The sequence below is a fragment of the Carex rostrata genome, chromosome 15 (genome assembly GCF_964058835.1).
Source record: "Carex rostrata chromosome 15, lpCarRost1.2, whole genome shotgun sequence".
In the NCBI taxonomy this organism is placed as follows: domain Eukaryota; kingdom Viridiplantae; phylum Streptophyta; class Magnoliopsida; order Poales; family Cyperaceae; genus Carex; species Carex rostrata.
Genome location: NC_135932.1, coordinates 4,528,224 through 4,547,022, shown reverse-complemented (window position 1 = coordinate 4,547,022; position 18,799 = coordinate 4,528,224). Strand labels below are relative to the sequence as shown.

The following is an 18,799-nucleotide window of genomic DNA, read 5'->3' as shown; positions in this document are numbered from 1 at the left end:
GAGAAGCAATTACTTTTAATGTCAGAGCAATGAATTTTATTAGTTGTGAGAGAGTAAAAGCGGCGATAAAAAAATTTATTTGATAAAATATTTCAAAATTTGCAATTACATTGCATTCATGAAAGTAAAAATAAAAGTGTCAACATGAATTTTGAAAGTGTCAACTAAAATTTAACAATTCAATTTGCAAACTTATTAAAATGCTCATTCAAATAAATTAATAAAATAAATAATAATTTCTGACTAGTCCAACAATTACTGAATTCGCATCCTCTAAGATATCTCATATTTTGCGTGACTTTTTGGAAATCTCAACCGTTCCAGTACTTTCTGCGCGAATCTCAAAGTTCAAATAATACTGGCCCCTGCGTCACCCCCGAATAGTCACCGGACACGTCGGTCACGCACAATATGAGATATCTCAGAGGATACGCACTCACAATCACTAGTCTGTCACCGTAGGATCCGTTACTGGAGAATCGATCACTTAGTCCGATGCGGTTCGGGATCCAATGTGTGCGACTGGAGAATCGATCACCGTAGGATCCCCTGAGATATCTCATATTTTGCTTGACGTACGTGTCCGGTGCCTATTCGGGATAGAGCAGGGGCCCAGTATTGGTTGAGCTTTGAGATTTGTGCAGAACGTCTTTGAACAGTTAAGACTTTCCAAAAAGTCGCGCAAAATATGAGATATCTCAGAGGATGCGAATTTCTTTCTTTCTTTCTCCTTTTAATTAACGAAACGTATTTGACGGCCGACGCCCAAGTTATCGATCACATCCACCATTGAAGAATCTGTAAAGAAAATCAGTCGGTCACAACTCAGAAGCAAGAATCGGCGTAACTCGGACATAAGGTGAGTCTCTTTCTATTCAATCGTTCTTTCGACCAAAACGCACGCGGCCAGTCGGCTTGAAAAAATTTGGCAAATCGCCCAACAACCGGGTCGTTAAAGTACCGATAGATAAATATTCCAAAGATGGTTGCAACGCAACATTGGTCTGATTATTGCATCCTATTGCTATGGTTTAATGGTTTAAGCCATTTAGGTCTTAATTTTAAGTACGGTACTTCACAAACACTACAATTGGGGCTCGCTCCACCTGCTTATAAGTGTTTGTTTTCAGTTCGAGCAGTGTCCTACCCATATATTTTAAGGATTTACAGGATTACAAGGTCAAAGTGACATATTTGTATTGGTACTTCACTGGTCTGGTCTGGTTCATCAAAGTGATGCTTTGCTGGTACCAAATCATACACTCATCATTGGCTGGCTAGTCGAATCATACACAGTTTTTTTAAGGAAGTTCGTAAAATAAAGACCCCATTTTGTTGTTGAATAGCAAAGCTATTTATCATTTTAGTAACTGCAGATGAAAAGTTTGAGAAGAATATCTTTATTTGTTTCTTGATGTTTGCCCGTACACCTTGAAAACATTAGTCGCCAACTACCTGACAACCATGAAATAATGATAATTAAAATGAGCCTTTGGGAAGCAAATATATGACAAATCTGATGCTCTTGAAACACTATTAAACTTTGATTATCTTTGTTTCTTAGTATCAGTTATTAGATATTCTTAATCCATTTAATGTATAGTCCTGATGATTAACTAACAGTACGGACTTTTCAGTTGTTCTATCCATATAGGGATTTTTGCTAATTTGTTGTGGTTATGGTCAAATCTGGCACAGACATGTTTTTCTTTCTTTTGGATACACTTTAACATGGTTTACTACGATTCTTGCTTAATTTCCTTTTATCTGTTCATACAAATGCCCTTTTCTTCTAAAATTTACAGGGAATTGAATTTCACACACGAGGATGCATCCTCCTCTTACAATACACCGGCATCCAATGTGTGCTGAAGTATGTTTTCCCAGATGTCTTTCACAATTTTCTAATTTGAATTTTATGAAATTATTCCCTTTTCCTGATTTTCTTATTATTTGTCACTTATTTGGTAGATAATTGAAGCGTTCCAAAAGTGCCACACAGACCATCCAATTAAAAAATTCTTTGGAGAATGCACTGATCTTAAGATTAAACTTGATCGGTGTTTTCGTGAGGAGGTGAGCTACATATCCTTCTTCAATTTAAGGGCATTTTTTTTTTTTTTCATCTTTAGATTTGAATGTTTTCCTTAGAGATACAACATGCAATATAACTTTGTCATTCAGGTTTAAACAATGGATATATAGTCTTATTACTCCATTGGGAAAGTGAAGAACATATACTATTTCCTTTGTTGTTTTGCTTGAAATAGAAGGCTCCCAAGGGGAGGTTTCTACATCATACAAATTAAAATTATAGGAAGTCCATGTATCATTACATCATTAATTAGAAAGAAAACAATAACCCAACAAGTTCCTCATTATACATTAAACTTTAAGATTAGCTCAATAGTACAAAGTAAAACCAGTAATACATCTATTCAAGTATTTCCGCCTAAAAGATGGAGCTGTGGTTTTAGACATGTTAAAATTAAATGCTTCTCTTCTCCAGTAAATTTTACCCAGAAGATTACCAAATCCCATATAAGAGAGAATACTTCCTTTTTTGTCTCTCATTGAATAAAGCAACTACTAAGTATTGTATAAACTTAGAGTATCTGGTTTTGGTACTTGTAATCTACTGAAAACTTTATGCAGCTTTTTTTTTTTATTCAAGTTGAGTTCTTTTTTTGTGGTGATTTCAGAAATCTATTAAGAGAAAGGCTAATTATGAAGAGAGTAAGAAGTTTAAGGAGAGATTGCAAGCTTATAGAAAAGAATTGGCAGAGGAAGAGAAACAATCTGCAACCCAGTAAATTCAAACTGTTTAGGATCTTTTGGAAATGGATTGACTTGCTATAAATTTTTCCTTCTTTAAAGTGTTCTTCTGAATAAAATTATTACCTTCATGTTTACAATTGTCTTGTTCTGCTTCCTGTAATAGATTATAACATTGATTATTAATATACTGGTATTTTTTCATTTGCTTATGTCTATTTTTTTATTAGTGTACTATTACGCCTAAAATTCTAAAACTAATTGACGAACAATTTTTCCCCTAGTTTGCTATACTGACCTTAATTCAAGCATTTGTCCAAAACTCTAATTATGGATTTCTGCCAAGCATTGTCCAGCAGAGATTAAATTCTCACCCATTCTCTTGCCAATTCCTCTAAATGTTCCATATTTTTCGAAGAATTAAATGCTAGTACCAACATCTTGGTCACACATAATGTGAAGCTCTTTTCCAAGAACTTGCATGACATCTCTTGCATGGAAGAGTATACCAAGGGACCATACAGTTCACACTTTTCTTGCCTCTTTTGTATTATCCTATGGTTTAAATAGATCCATGAGAAATTCTATCCACATTCCAAAATGGATAGTTATGATCTCAGAGTTGGTCTCCAGGTCAAAAAAGATGCACCAGTACCTTTAGTTTCTCCACAAAATCCAAATCCAGTTGAAACTATTTACTTATCCAATATAGATCAACAACTTGCATTTCCTGTTGAGACCTTATTCTTCTTCAAGGAAAATAAGGATGTCAATAACAAAACATTGGATATAGCTGACACAGTAAAGAAAGCATTTTCTGAAAAATTACTGGTACCGTATTACTTCTTGGCGGGAAGGATCAATTTTAACCTTCTGCAACAGAGACTAGAACTGGTATGTAACAATGCCGGTATTCTGTTTGTTGGTGCAAGCTCTGATCTCAGACTGGATGAACTGGGAGATCTCTCTGCACCAAATCCTTCATTCCGTGATCTGATTTTTGAACTGGAAGGCTTTCACAGTCTTGCTGATACACCGGTTTTCACAGCTCAGGTTGCTTTTTTTATTGTTACATTATTAATGTCATGCTTGTTTGTTGCTTTATTATTCTATTTTTAAATTAGTTTTATTGTTGTTGCTGGTACTATTATTAGTTATTTAGCGTTTCGGAGGAGACTTTGTTGCAGCGTATGTGTAATCAAGGAAGAGCCTTTTTTCATTTTGCAAATTTGTAGCTTAATCATTAGTAAAATTCATTAATGAACCCATTTTTCTTTTGTTTTTCATGTGGTGAAGGTAACAAGATTCAAATGTGGCGGCTTCTCAATTGGTTTCGTTACAAACCACAGCATACTGGATGGCCGATCTGCAGCCGAGATGTTTCAGAACCTCGCGGCCATTTGTCGAGGAGATGAAACAGCCCCCGACAATTATGTGCTAAACACCGATAGATCTTGCATAAAAGCAAGAAACCCTCTCCAAATAAAGTTTGACCATACGGAGTACACTAAACAAACCTTTTCTAACTTCACCACTCCAACCAGCCAAACCACAGTCACACCATCTCTTTCTAACCTAAATGATGCCCCACAGTTTAAACTTGTGTCACTAAATTCAAATTTTATTTCTATGCTAAAAGAGAAGGCAACAGTCAAGTGCTCAAGTTTTGAGGCAGTGGTGGCACATCTATGGAAATCTAGAGCAAGAGCATATTATGATGACCCGACTAAGGTTTCGTCTGTTTTATTCGCAGTTGACATAAGGGGTAAAATGGTACCACCTTTGCCTGACAGCTTTGTCGGTAATGCCGTAATCACGGCTTCAGCAAGTGCAGTTGTAGAGGACATGCTTGTAAAACCATTTTCATTTTGTGTGGAAATGGTAAAAGAGGGTATTCAAAGGGTCTCAAATGAATATGTGAGATCAGCCATAGATTGGTGGGAGATGCATAGAGGGGTGCCATCTATCATAGATGGGAATTTTTTTGTGAGTGCATGGTGGAAGTTGCCTTTCCATGAGCTGGATTTTGGGTTGGGTAGGCCTGTGTATGCGGGCCCACTTGTCACTAGCATGCATGAATTTGTGTTGCTTTTGCCAGGGAAGAATGGGGATGGAATTAATGTGTGGGTTGCTTTGGAGAGAGAAAAGATGAATAGGTTCTTGAGCTATGTATTTGAGGTGTAAAGAAATATCAAAATATGGAAGAAGTAACAAAGAGAGTAATTAAGAGGATAATTACTTGTACTGATTTTAAGTATATTCGATCTGTCTAATGAATATTTAATTAAATATTGTTTGGATTTGTCGTGGAATCATGCTACATTTAGCTCTTTATTATTTTCTTTTACCTTCCATGAAATTATAAGATTAAGGTAATTGGCGAATTTTTATTTTGTGAAGTGTTATTTTGAGAAAAGTTATATTATTATATGGTGATTTGAAATTAAGAATCAAAAACAGAAAAAAAATAAACGATAGAAATAAATTAACAGAATAAAACATGACCATCTTTCAGGTATTTTCGAAGTGTCGGCGGTAATCCACTTTAAATTTCGTTTATAATTCAAAATGTAAAAGTATAAATATAAAAGTAACAGCCATGGTATTTTCGAATAAAACATGACCATCTTTCAGGTATTTTCGAATGCCTCATGTCAAGAGATTCACTCAGAGTCGCAAATCCTCCTAAATTAATTCCCAAAAGTAACAACTAAAATTAAAATAATTTAGAAAACATTAATACAAAATAAGAAACTTAAAATCATTATAAATGAAAAAAAGTTGAGCTTGCAATTTGAACAAGATTAGAAACCTTAATCCGCCAAATAAATCGAAGCTGGCGAAAAGACTCAGTCAGTTTCAAACTTGCTTTGGGGACTAAATGATATAACAGATGCCGGCAATAAAATTCATTTCTCGAGATTTTATAGATGCTTTGTTTGTATAATTGTAGCAATTTGAATTTTATATAATTTAAGTGTGATTTAATATTTCATGAAAAGTCATTAATTATGGATCATTGGAAGCTCAGAACCATTTTACAAATAACAAACATACACAAAAAAAAAAAAAAAATCTTTTTATATGTACAAAATGCATGCATTATAGATCGTATTTCAACTATCAGATACCAAACTTAGAAATAATGTTTAATATCATAAAAACAATTGAACTTAATATATCAGTACTAAATTCCAACACAATAATATATTTTAAATACCTGGTTTTTTGGAACTGTATTGAACTCACCTATCAGAAAGGTTGTCTTTTATTTGTGAAGATATTTTTTAATCATAAAGGTCAGAAACTTATAATTATAGTCCGCGTTAATTCAAGAATGCAATGATCTCATGTTGGTGCATGACCTAATTGCAAATCAGAACTAATTATAATTAAAATTAAAAGTTAGGAGATGATGTAATCAAACAGTTCAAAAGAAAGAGGTAAGAGTAAACATTTATAGCAGTCTTTTTCAAAAATATTTATAGCATAGTGATTTGAGATTTTATTAAAGTACCAAATTTTCAATTTGACCTGATGATGATATCGTGGCAGATGTATTGGAACACAAGCAATCATATTAGTTTGGCAAGAATTATTTTTAAATTCTTTGATTAAATTTTTTTTTTCTTTGAATTTACTTTTTCTTAATCCATCCGTAAAAATCAAAATAAAATAAAAGAAAAAAGAAAATGCTTTCCACATCCAGCATCACGTCAATAGAATGGATTCATTTTGGTACCAAAATTCAACTTTGGATCAAACATGGGCCGTTGGATTATGGGATCAAGAAAGATATAAAAGAAAGAAAGAACGAGAGGTACTAAACAAAAACGGGTCGAGGTCACCAGCTAATCGTGCCGCCTTGACACGTGTGAGAAAATTGAGAAATGAACACACATTAATAATAAAAAATATATCAATTTTCATACAACATTACAATAATAAATTGATATTATAAAATAATAAATTATAATATTTTATTATAATAAAAAAATATCATACAAATGAATATACATATGTATGGATTAAATGTATTCCAACTTATTTTCTATTGAATTTTGAATTTTAAATATATTTGTTCTCTTATAATATGTCATCGTTTCAATCTATTTTATTATCATTTATAAATATTGTTGAATAATTATTCTTTTCATTAGTATATTATTTTTATGAAAATATGTTTATTTTTTGGGAAAAAAATTTATATGCCACTTCAAAACTTCAAAATTAGATTTTTGCCACCCCAAAACTTGAATTTAGGTAATTGCCACTCCAAAACATCAAAATTATGCAAATTGCCACCATCATACCTCTAATATAGAAATTTAATTAAAAATATTCTGAAAATACATGTATAAAAATGTATTTTAGTATTTCCATTATTACCCTTCAATTAAACATAAAAATATCCTTTCAGTATATCAATTCTCTTTCATCCGATCTCTCTTTCACCCTTCGCCTAAACCTGAGAATCTCCCTTTCACCCTTCCCTTCCAGTCGGACTACACCCTTCACCTACGATGCATCACACGGGGAAAACCTTGCAGACGATATGAATCCCTATTTACTCGCCAATCCAACTTCAATCAGAATAGAGGAGTGAAATTAACAAGAAGAGGGAAATTAACTAGAGGAGCTAAACCTGATAAATTGATGCAGTAGGGTGCAAAATTGATATGTGTAGGGTGCTCCAGTAGGGTGCGAAATTGATTGGAAAAAGAAAATTTATACAGAATTGAATTATTTGGAAAAAGAAAGAGTAGAGGCAGAGAGACACAATTATACCAGTACTGTTCTAATACATAGTGTCTATTTAATTTAATATTACTAAGGCCTCCTTCAATTTAATTCAATACATAGTGTCTATTTTGGGTAACATAACATAATTTAGGTAACTATTCAATATATAGTCATAACAGTCCAATTTTGAAATATTGTTTCGAAATCTACTGTATTACACAATTTACATTTTGCTGCCATTTAAAAATGATTTGAATCATATTATTAAAACCAAATATATCATCAATTCATAATTCATGAGCATAAGACGTTTTATTAAAAGAAGAGGAACAAATTATTTATCTTCATCTATATGATCTCCATTGTAATTTTACAAGCACTAAAAGGAAATTAACGTGTCAGAATACATATGGTATAATAGAGGAACACTCGTCTCTATATTCTTTTGTACAAAGTGGAGAGGATGTGAAAACAACCAAAAAAAAAAGAAAAGAAAAAAAAGATAAGGTACACTCCTTGCACACCCTAATTAAACTAATGCTCTTCCATTCTACTAACAGATATTTCTTTCTTGCCAGCCTAATTATCCTGTGTTAACAAATTTTGATCAGGCGTATGGATAGCGCCACTAATTTTGATTAGGCCCCAATATTTATTTCTTCATGTACCCTGTGTGTTGTTGGCGGAGAAGGCTGGCGGAGCTTCGAAATTTGATGTTTTGGCTGGTTGGCGTCAAGGTTGGCGGAGCTCCGACATTTTCTGCGTCTCACACTTTTCCTGCGTCAGGGCTGGCAGAGGAGAGTTCTCTCTTCGTCTTAAGCGTTCCAACGAGCAAACAGATCCAAGCCAATATTTGATCCACGTAATAGGGGCATTTTGGTCACTGTTAAAATTTATTGTATTTTCAGAATATTTTTAATTAAATTTCTGGATTAGATGTATAATGGTGGCAATTTGCATAATTTTGATGTTTTGGAGTGGCAATTACCTAAATTCATGTTTTGGAGTGGCAAAAACCTAATTTTGAATTTTTGAAGTTCCCTTATTTTTTATAAATTTTGTTTATTCTTTTATAATATATTTCCGTAAGAACGCGTTATTAGTAAATTATTAAGTACGCATTTTAAGTGATAGATGAACTCGAAGTGAAAATGTCAAGACCATTGTCCTATAAGGTAGACCCGGATCATCCAGTTAGAATTCAGACGAATTTGGCCAAAATTAAAATTCACGCAACCCTTTAATATTGGTGCGAAATTCGATTGAACGCTCCGAATCTAAACTCAAAAGTTTTGAGTTACCTCAGCAGATCTGAATTTAACATCTTATTAGTTATTACAAAGACCTGCATTATCAGTTACAAGTCACAACTCATCACTTCAAAATGGCGAAACCTCTTCTTACGCCATACAAAATGGGGGAATTCGATCTTTCACACAGGCAAGTTTTTTCGCACCATCTAATTTGCATAAGAAAATCTTCTAGATTTTTTTCCTTTTCCAGTGGATAGAGATGACTCTAGTAAAAATATAACTGTCATGCCCACCAGCTGTTTGTTGAAATGTCTGAAAGAGAAGTTGCCATCACAGAATTGTTTTGGTGCCACTGACAAGACAGAGGTCATACAACAACATGCCTCAAAAGCATGCCATACTGTACTATGCTCAGAGGACGACACATGGCGGATTCCTGATCTCTGAGGCTAGTGGTGTATCAGTAACTGCACAAGGATACCTACACACTCCCGGCATATGGTCCAAGGCGCAAGTTGATGCCTGGAAACCTATTGTAGATGCAGTTCATGCCAAAGGTGGGATTTTCTTTTGCCAGATTTGGCATGTTGGAAGGGCATCTAAATTTGGTATGTTCTACTATTTCTTAGTATCTGTACTATTTTAGTATTTTTCTTTTACAATTATTTAATATTAGTGTTAATTGGCCTTCTTTTATGTTGAAGCATCAGTTGGTACCCTGATTGGCCCTGACAAAGCAAATAGTTAAAAAGAAAAAGAATCAGATTTAAAAGGTATATTAGCGGTTTTATCAGAAGAAAAAAAAAGATACATAAGCAGTACTGGTTGTAGACTTGTAGTGTACTACTACGAGATGAACATGACATAATTTTAATTAAGAAGAATAATTAAGAAAAAATTGGAAACAAAGTTATAAATGGAGTGCTAACAAACTTTTGATGCAACATATTATTGCTGGAGGGGTCTCAAATCTGAATATGGAAAAAGTTAAGAATGATCGAAGGAGAAAAAATAAGTTTACTTGTAACAAATAAACCAGTGTACTACTAGTATTGGCTGGAATGTGGTAGATTCACCCTTGATTTAGAGCAAATAGCATTCAAAAGCATTATTTCTGGGAATACTATCAAATCTCTTGAAATGGGCTAAACGTCGAGATATATGAATTTTAGTCCTCTATCTGTACTGCAATTTCTTTTTCTCCGTTCTGAACAACTCTTTTGTAGAGTTCCAACCAAATGGGGAGGCACCGATTTCAAGCACAGATAAACTGATAACCCCGCTAACTCTACAAGATGGAACAATCGAGGCTTTCTCACCTCCTAGAAGTTTAGCAACTGATGAGATTCCTAAAATTGTTGATGATTTTAGACGTGCCGCAAGAAATGCAATTGAAGCTGGTAATTTTTTATTTGCAAAGTGCGCTGTGTTATAGTAAAACAAAAGAATCTATAACATGTCTAAAATTCTCTACAAAATTTTCCTGTCAAACAATAACTTGGATTTTAATTACAAATTTTTGAACTGTTTGTTTATTATTCCATAACGGAATTGCAGGATTTGACGGGGTCGAAATTCATTGTGCATATGGTTACCTAGTAGACCAATTCTTGAAAGATAGCGTGAATGATCGAAACGACCAGTATGGCGGGTCCCTCCAAAACCGGTGTCAGTTTGCACTAGAAATAGTTGACTCAGTCACAAAAGAAATCGGATCTGACTGAGTCGGGGTTCGACTCTCACCCTACTCCGATTGCCTTGATTGCCACGATTCAGACCCAGAAACTCTAGGTGTTTACATGGCACAAGCATTAAACCAATACCGGATTTTGTATTGTAGTATGGTCGAGCCTGAACCTGTTAAAATAGACGGTATGTTACGTACTTTTAACAAGTTCTTACCTATGAGGAAGGCTTTTGATGGTACATTTATAGTCGCTGGTGGATATGATATGGAGAGAGGAAATAAGGTAGTTAGAGAGGGATATACTGATCTGGTTGCATATGGTAAATTGTTTTTGGCTAATCCTGACTTGGTTAAAAGATTTGAGATGAATGCGAGGTTAAATAAGTATGATCGGTCGACTTTTTATACATCTGATCCGGTTGTGGGCTATACAGATTATCCTTTTCTTGATGATTCAGATCATCTTGATTCTGAGTTTATTAGAGGCTAAGATGTAAAAATTCAAGCTTGTGGTGTTGATTGTATTGATGAAACTTCTAATAATTAATCTGAGCTGAGTTTCTCTATTTTTGTTGTTCCTACAAGAAGAGCACACAAAAAAGAAAAAGATAATGATATCAAGTTTTGCTCCCTAGTCCTTGCCAGAGTTTTTTGCGATATTTTTCACTAGCATTCTCTCTTTATTTAGTCTTGCTCTAAGAGAAACATGCAAAATGGTTATTCATTTCACACCCAGAAAAGAACTTGAATTTGTAAAAACTTTATTTAATCGGCCAGGAGTAAAAATCAGCACACCAAAAGTAAATAGATGTTACAATTGCATCTGAGAGAAAAAGAATCCCCAAAAAATAGAAAACAGAAGACATCCCATTCCCAGCCATGCGCACACAAAGCAATCTTAGCAAAGACAAAAAGGCAAAAATCATCCCTCTTAAATAAGGTGTAGAAATCAATCGATGTTATAAATAGTTCTTGCAGAAATATTTAACCCATGACGCTGCTATATGAGTTAGCATTTGGGAAGATCCAACGGCGGAGGTGGCAGTTTTTGGTTGCGCAATGCTCCATCCTCCACAACCCATGCCATAGACAATCCCCAGCTGAGGTGGATGTCCAAGTGGCAGTGCATAAGCCATACACCTGTGTTTATGGATCAAACCACTCAGCGGGTTGGTATAATTAAAAAATGGTTATGTAAATTTATGGGCTTTGATTAATTGACGAGGAAATTAAATTCGGCCTTTTATATTGATATATATAATTCACTTTACCTTCCTTATGTTTGTCCTTTTTTTTTGTAACACTGATATTTTCATCTCGCATAATCAGCTTATTCAAATATTAACTTAACATATATGTGGAAATATGTTTAGGACTGCTTTATTTAGATTAATTTACCAATGGAAAAAAGAACATATAGTATATTATGTGTATAACTTACCGGGGTTATCAGCTAGCCAGCGGATGGCGACCCAGCCACCGGATGGCACACTTATAGTGTTCCTCTCATTCGGATCGATCAAATTAAACCTTGCCGGGTCCGTGTTTGGGTTAAAGTTGCCAAAACCTTGTCCAACCACATAAAAGTTGTGCCCATGGAGGTGCAACGGGTGGCTCTCAGCTCCTTGAATGCTTGTATCCTGCATCACAACCTCCACACTCGTGTTGAACCCGAGTTTGACAACCTTTGTCCCGTGGTTCACAAATGTATTATTCGGTGGGGTCCCCGTGTAGTTAAATGGAATTAATGGTACGCCAGGAAAATTGCCAGTAAATACTCCCTTCAAAAACCGATAATAGTGTGCTTCCAACATGGATATGGAAGGCCTGACAAAAGATACATTGTTGATCGATGCGGCAAACTTTGTTCCATTAGGTCCTTGACACGTTGCGTTCTTCGGACATGGGCTCGTGCCAAGACTGACAGTGAAGAAGAAGCGGCGATCAATTTTCATTGGAACACGTGCCGGATAGCTGGGGCTTGCTAGACTGCGTAGCCTCGAATTGAAATTTGTGGCTGTTGTAGTGTCATTAAAAGGCGGTAAAGTTGGTTTGATTGCCGGTAAGATTTTGGCAGTGTACTTTAGGATACCGGCCACAGTTGTGTTGTCAAATGTACCTGCTGAAGTTGTGTACGGACTTGCTGCCATAAGAAATGAGGAATTTGGGGTTGTTTGATATGTAGAAAGGAGAACGTTGATGGTTTGCCCGGGAGAAATGAGAAGGGTATTTGTAGAAATTGGTTTGACATAACTTGCATCAGTTTCAACCACTGTAAGAGAATGGTTTGCAATTGAGAAAAAGAGCTCGGTATTGAGTGCAGCGTTGATCAGTCGGAGAAGGTAGGTCCTACTAGGCTTCACAGTTAGCTTGAATGTGTCTAAATTTTTTACAGGAAAACAATATATATTTAATATTTCTTATAATTTTAAATGGTTTTAAATTTCTAAGAAAAGTAAGCTCCAGTATATACGTAAACTAAATGGATGGCAAATGAACTGTATGTACCTTTTGCAGAGCAGTTGTAAAGTGGCCCCGGCAGCCCGTTAATCATGTATGCATCCGATATATTCGGACCTCCACCGGTCTGAAGAGCCTGCTGGATCACAGCCTCAGGATCCGAATTGAACCACTCTCCTGCAATCAAATGAACAATAAATTTTTTGTAAAGATTTAAGCATACAACAAATTAACTATGATATCCTGATGAAAGCACTCTTACCGAACATGATCGGCACTTCCTTATACGGTTGCGGGAACGGATAAGCAATGCCTTCCTTCGGGAGAATGATGAGTGGTCCATAAAGGTGAACTCTCAGCCATGACAAGTGTGCATGCCACCACAATGTGCCTCTTTGACCTGCGATGGTGAAGTTGTAGACGTAGCTCTGGCCTGCTTGGATCGGGCATTGGGTCACGTAGGCCGGTCCGTCGGCCCATTGGCTTTGCAACTGCCGTATTCCATGCCTGGTATAAAAACATGTTTCATTTTTTCTTTTAAGAAATGATCATGAATAAATCAACATTTGCTACAAGGAGTATAGTTAATATATATCCATACATACCAATGGAATGTTATGTTACGGTTTAGGTGGTTGATTACACGTACAATGAGCCGGTCACCTTCTCTTGTAACGATTTTTGGCCCCGGAAATTGCCCGTTAACGGTTGGAATGCTCCTTGTCTTGCAGAGTCTTGTGACATTTTGTAACCGCACCTATAAAACATGACAAAGATAAAAGAAAGAAATTTACTCAAAATCTAAAATAGCTATTATATATAGCTAGAAGGCAAATAAATCACAAATATAATGCATGAACACAATTGACATACATCAAACTTGTAGTGCCTTGTTACACTGGCCGAGTGCACCACAGGCAATGCAAGTACAAGAAATGCAAATGTGTAAAACAGAACATGAGACATGAAGTGTGAATTGGAGAGGGAACCCTCCATTTTCGAGATTAAAGTCTGTTTTGACTCTGTTTTTGGAGGCCAGATATGATATGATGAGACGAGTAATATAGGGACCTCAAACTGGTTCTTATATAAGGGAGCTATGCTTCAGTGCCTATACTGTTAGGTTAGTCTGGAATTGTTGTTAGTTGGTGGTTTTTTCTTTTTATAAATTTATCAATTTTTAGGACCCTTATCTGAGTTGGTCATTGGTCAAGTTGAACTTTAGAGTGCCATTAAAGTATTCTTGTTTGCCTTTCCGACCAAAGATATCTGTATTTGTTGTATTTAATTAAAATGTGTAAAATCATATTTGTTTCTCCTTTATTGTGGGAATTTACAACATCTAATTTGGTTACCAAATAGGCACATAGCTCATTTTTTTTCAGTTGGAACCAAAATATGGAGCACAATTATTTACATTAATAGCTGCCTACTGCACAACAAAAGGAATTTGTCAATTAACCCATAATTATCAACAAATTAGCAACCAAAATTAATCACTCTGGTACACACTTAGGTATTCTAATTTTAATTTGAGAAGGATATACTGACAACCAAGCTTGTCCTAGAATAAGCTATTACTTCAAGATATCCAAAAGCTTGTTGTACTGTCTATCTCAAAAGTAAAATAAACACTTTATAGTGCTTGTCATCAGCTTGTGGTTAAATTTAAATTCTGTGGATGACCAATGACAGAAAAGGTAAAAAAACCAATTAAGGCTGAACCAAAACATGATATATGCCATTATTAAATTTAGAATGCCAGATTAAAATTGAAATGTTTAAATGGACATTATATTTTTATAAGAGGAGGGCATTTTTATTCAACACAAAACTGGTTTCTGTCAAATGGCTCTATATTATACGAATAGGAGGGTTGTTATGCAAAATTCAGATGTCTATTGACCATTGGTTTATCTTTTGCTTAGAACTTGTGCGATTGTTATGGTATGTGTAATGATGGAGATTCACCCACGAAAATTTACCTACTATGGACAGTAGACGTCTGTTATATTATATATATTATTTCATACTTAGCAAACAAGGGAAAGCACATTATTTTACTAAAAAATATATAGAAGCTCTTTTATATTAATTGTGTCATAGTCTTCACATGACTCGTTTGTTAGTTAAAAAATATTGTCAGTGGCAGTCTTATCAGGAGAGCGTGCCATCTCCCTCTGTTTTTGCTTATCTGTGTTAAAAATTTCTGAATACATATGTTTCTTGATCCTTTTGCAAAATTGATTGTTTATTTCTTCTCTAACAGAAAGTTCCACTACAATTTCATCAGTTATTGTTAGGATTTCAAATTTCAAAGGAGAGATCAGAAATAAGAGACAAAATTTTACGAGGAAGTTTAATTATATTCTTTGACTTCATAATTATATAAAGGATAAATAAGATATATTTATAACAACATAAATCTTTAAAAAGAAAAACCTATATTTATAAGCAACGCTTCATTATCCGTCCAGTACCATTCAATACATTCCGTACTGAACGGTTTGCTTCTGTACCGAACGGATAGTTTCAGAAATCAACAATCTCAAATATACTTTACTTCTCTATTTGATATTATAATTTATAATCTTAATCTTCGGAAAGTCTTGTTGATTCCCTTGATTCTTCAAATTTTAATCTTCTATTTTTGAACATGTAAACTCACTCATACAATGAAATTGTTAAATATAATTATTGTATATTTTATAAATTAGTCAAACAAAATAATTAAAATATTGTATAGAATAACAGAAAATATATAATAAGAAAAGAGGCATACACAGCAGTTGCTTTGTCTATCTGACTCGACATGTACATGTAAATTGAAACCTTTTGTTACAATTACAAAAAGAGAAGGTGGTGTGCGGGAAAAATGGGAGGATGAGAGTGGGAGGTTTCATATAATTATTCTAAATTTTTAAATTGGTCACATCAGGTCATAGCCATCTCTAATTCGATATGAGGCAGGTTAAAAAAATCTGAGTCCAGAATCAATTTATTGAGCCATCAGGTAGGTTGGATTTCAAAGAAAAACATACAAGCACTTGAGTTGGCTTTGGGATATTAGAGAGAGAGAGAGAGAGAGAGAGAGAGAGGCTATATTTCTTAGCTAACATTTAATATTATTTTCTAAATCTTATATTTTTGTTGTTTGATTTCGGTCGGCCATTTTTATTAATATCCCTAAAAAAAAAAACTTAATTTTAAAAATGCCCCTGTGTGCAACTTTTTTTTAAATATGCCCTGACCGCCTGGACTTCGGGCGGTCCAAAAACCCTGTGAGGCGCCAGGCCCTGGGGCGCCCCATAAGGCAAGTGAGGCGCCAGGCCCCAAGGCGCCCCATGGTTTTTTTTTTTTGTTTTTTTTTTTATTAGAAATCTTAGTATTTTGATTTGAAGAATTTTGTGAAGAAAAACGGATTAATCTGGACCGCACATCTTAATGGATAATTTGACTAATCTGGACCGTCGGTTAAAGGATTTTCATGCAATTGACTTCTCTGAAACTAAAATTCTCCGGGATAAACAGAGCGGTGCTTCGTAGCCTCAGACACCGCTCGCAGGGGGCTGCCGCCCCCCTGCCACCCCCCGCATACATACACATACACACATACACACATACACATATACATATACACACATACATATACATACACACATACACACATACACACACACACACACACACACACACACACACAAAATTATCCATTAAGATGTGCATGAAAATCCTTTAACCGACGGTCCAGATTAGTCAAATTATCCATTAAGATGTGCGGTCCAGATTAATCCGTTTTTCTTCACAAAATTCTTCAAATCAAAATACTAAGATCTATAAAAATAAAAAAATAAAAAAAATAAAAAAATAAAAATAGAAAAACCATGGGGCGCCCTGGGGCTTGGTGCCTCACTTGCCTTATGGGGCGCGCCAGGCCTGGCGCCTCACAGGGTTTTTGGGCCGCCCGAAGTCCAAGCGGTCAGGGCATATTTAAAAAAAAGTTAAACACAGGGGCATTTTTAAAATTAAGTTTTTTTTTAGGGATATTAATAAAAATGGCCGGATTTCGGTAGTTTTCTTTCATTGTCATACCTTTTGTTGGTGTGATCCATATCTATTTTTTGACATGATGAAGACTTGATAATTAGTTAAAAGAAACTGGGCTCATGTTTTTCTAAGATTAACGCTAATTAAAATGTCAATTTAACCAACTCTATCCATGGTTTTTATATAGAGGAGTGCTAATTAAGGTAAGAGTTCCAATCACTCTGTTTGTTACAAATGTTTTTTTTAAGTTAGTAGCAGAAATCGACTAACAATCTTATTAAAGAAAAAAATATTTGTAACAGTCTAGGAGTACCTAAGTTAACCTCACCTAAAACTAAAAGCCTATCTTAATCTTAAATACAAAAAGGCACACTAATTGAGGCACAGTAGCGGCTTGCGCAGACCCTGTTCTGAACTGAATCGCAGCAGATTTATTTCCCGCTATCAGTACCCATTCCATATCAGCGGGTGGTCCACATAGTGACAAACAATAGTTCGGGTTCGGTTCGGCGGAGTTAAAAGTTCGTGATTCAGGTATAATTCGGATATAGTTTGGGAATAATTCGGTACAATAAAGAAGCAAAAAAATCCAAAAATCTCAAAACCCCCCAAAATTTTTTTTCAATAAATAAATAATTTTTTTTTGTGTGCTTTATCGTGAATAATTTGTTACTCGCATTTTATTCTCGAATAAAATATATTATATATTTTTTTTGCGTTTTATTCAGAGTTCGGTTCGATAACGTAAAAAAAAACCAAATATGCAAATAAAACACAAATTTCTTGCGAATCTTGTCACGGTGGTCCACTAATATATAGCAAACTGCCCATCCTAGCCAGCCTGACCCACAAAATGACGATTTGAATTTTATCCAATTACAAATCAGATTTTAATTAACCCGCCAAATAGATAATAATATTGGATTTTAAAAGTTAATACCGGTTAAAACCTGAACCAATTATATAATCCAATTGCATTAATTCTCACATTTTTTCGAAGTAGATCTAAATTATGTTTTCAATAGATATATAGTTCTGAAAATAAACTATGCTTATTCATTATTGAATTTATTTATCATTTTCTGAATGAAGTATCTATTAATTTAGTGCAGTGATATCTAGAATGTGTTGTGTTGGATTATATTTTTTTTTTTTTTGAGAAACCAGATAGCATATCAGGCTGTGTACAAGTAAAAAAAAAACAACTATAAAATCATGAGGCCCAAAAAAATAGATCTTGTGCAGCACCTGAGCGGTCAAGATGAGCATAGAAATGACGGTTCCAAAAATGCATAGATATTAGAGGCCCAAAAATTAAAAGAGCCTTTGGAGAGTCCATAATTCTGGCAAGGAGCCGAGCCGAGTAAAAGTTTGGTCCTTTCGTATAATTTAGATTGCACTTTTCCTCGTTCAGAATCACTGAATCAGACAACAATAAAACCTCAAAACCGACGGCCTCTTTAGGATTTCAGATTTCTTCATTTATTTCTTCCTCACAAATTCAGAAGAAAGTTAGAGCAGTTTTCATGAATAACTTGATCCACACTATTTTTGACATATCTTTAAATGGCTAAAATTAAGATGTTCTCTTTCTAAGTCTGTTTCTATCCGTTACTTTGTGCGATCTGATAGGTGCATGTAGTATTTTTTTGAAATAAAAATTGGACATCAAGCCATCCAATACATTTCAAACTCTTATGTATTAATATAGAGGATTTTCTCACTTTATAAGTTTTGAACTCATGACCTCCCATTGGATGCATATAGTATTGATAATAAGCTGAATTGTTTTTTTGATACACAAATCATAAACAACTATTTGCAATACATCATG

At 34.6% G+C, this 18,799-nt stretch overlaps 4 protein-coding genes and 1 pseudogene across 4 annotated transcripts; 4 read left to right on the top strand and 1 right to left on the bottom strand.

The window, feature by feature from the left end:
• The first annotated feature begins 714 nt into the window (after positions 1-714).
• LOC144566500 (Cytochrome c oxidase biogenesis protein Cmc1-like protein) lies at positions 715-2,979 on the top strand. Its single transcript, XM_078316533.1, has 4 exons — positions 715-859; positions 1,806-1,873; positions 1,972-2,076; positions 2,703-2,979. The coding sequence occupies exons 2-4, from the start codon at positions 1,829-1,831 to the stop codon at positions 2,811-2,813; spliced, it is 261 nt and encodes an 86-aa protein (XP_078172659.1). The 5' UTR covers positions 715-859; positions 1,806-1,828; the 3' UTR covers positions 2,814-2,979.
• A 132-nt stretch (positions 2,980-3,111) lies between these two features.
• LOC144566499 (acyltransferase GLAUCE-like) lies at positions 3,112-5,087 on the top strand. The gene is made up of 2 exons (XM_078316532.1): positions 3,112-3,828; positions 4,072-5,087. Exons 1-2 carry the CDS (start codon positions 3,376-3,378, stop codon positions 4,957-4,959), a joined length of 1,341 nt encoding a protein of 446 aa, XP_078172658.1. The 5' UTR covers positions 3,112-3,375; the 3' UTR covers positions 4,960-5,087.
• Positions 5,088-9,005: 3,918 nt separating this feature from the next.
• On the top strand, positions 9,006-11,024 carry LOC144566446 (putative 12-oxophytodienoate reductase 8). Its single transcript, XM_078316461.1, has 3 exons — positions 9,006-9,379; positions 9,998-10,171; positions 10,329-11,024. Exons 1-3 carry the CDS (start codon positions 9,151-9,153, stop codon positions 10,493-10,495), a joined length of 570 nt encoding a protein of 189 aa, XP_078172587.1. The 5' UTR covers positions 9,006-9,150; the 3' UTR covers positions 10,496-11,024.
• Positions 10,571-10,948, top strand: LOC144566628 (putative 12-oxophytodienoate reductase 8 pseudogene; annotated as a pseudogene).
• A 173-nt stretch (positions 11,025-11,197) lies between the features above and the next one.
• On the bottom strand, positions 11,198-13,972 carry LOC144566445 (putative laccase-11). The gene is made up of 6 exons (XM_078316460.1): positions 13,792-13,972; positions 13,524-13,675; positions 13,181-13,425; positions 12,967-13,095; positions 11,900-12,838; positions 11,198-11,598 (listed from the first exon to the last, which is right to left on the bottom strand). Exons 1-6 carry the CDS (start codon positions 13,912-13,914, stop codon positions 11,468-11,470), a joined length of 1,719 nt encoding a protein of 572 aa, XP_078172586.1. The 5' UTR covers positions 13,915-13,972; the 3' UTR covers positions 11,198-11,467.
• Between the last annotated feature and the right edge of the window lie 4,827 nt (positions 13,973-18,799).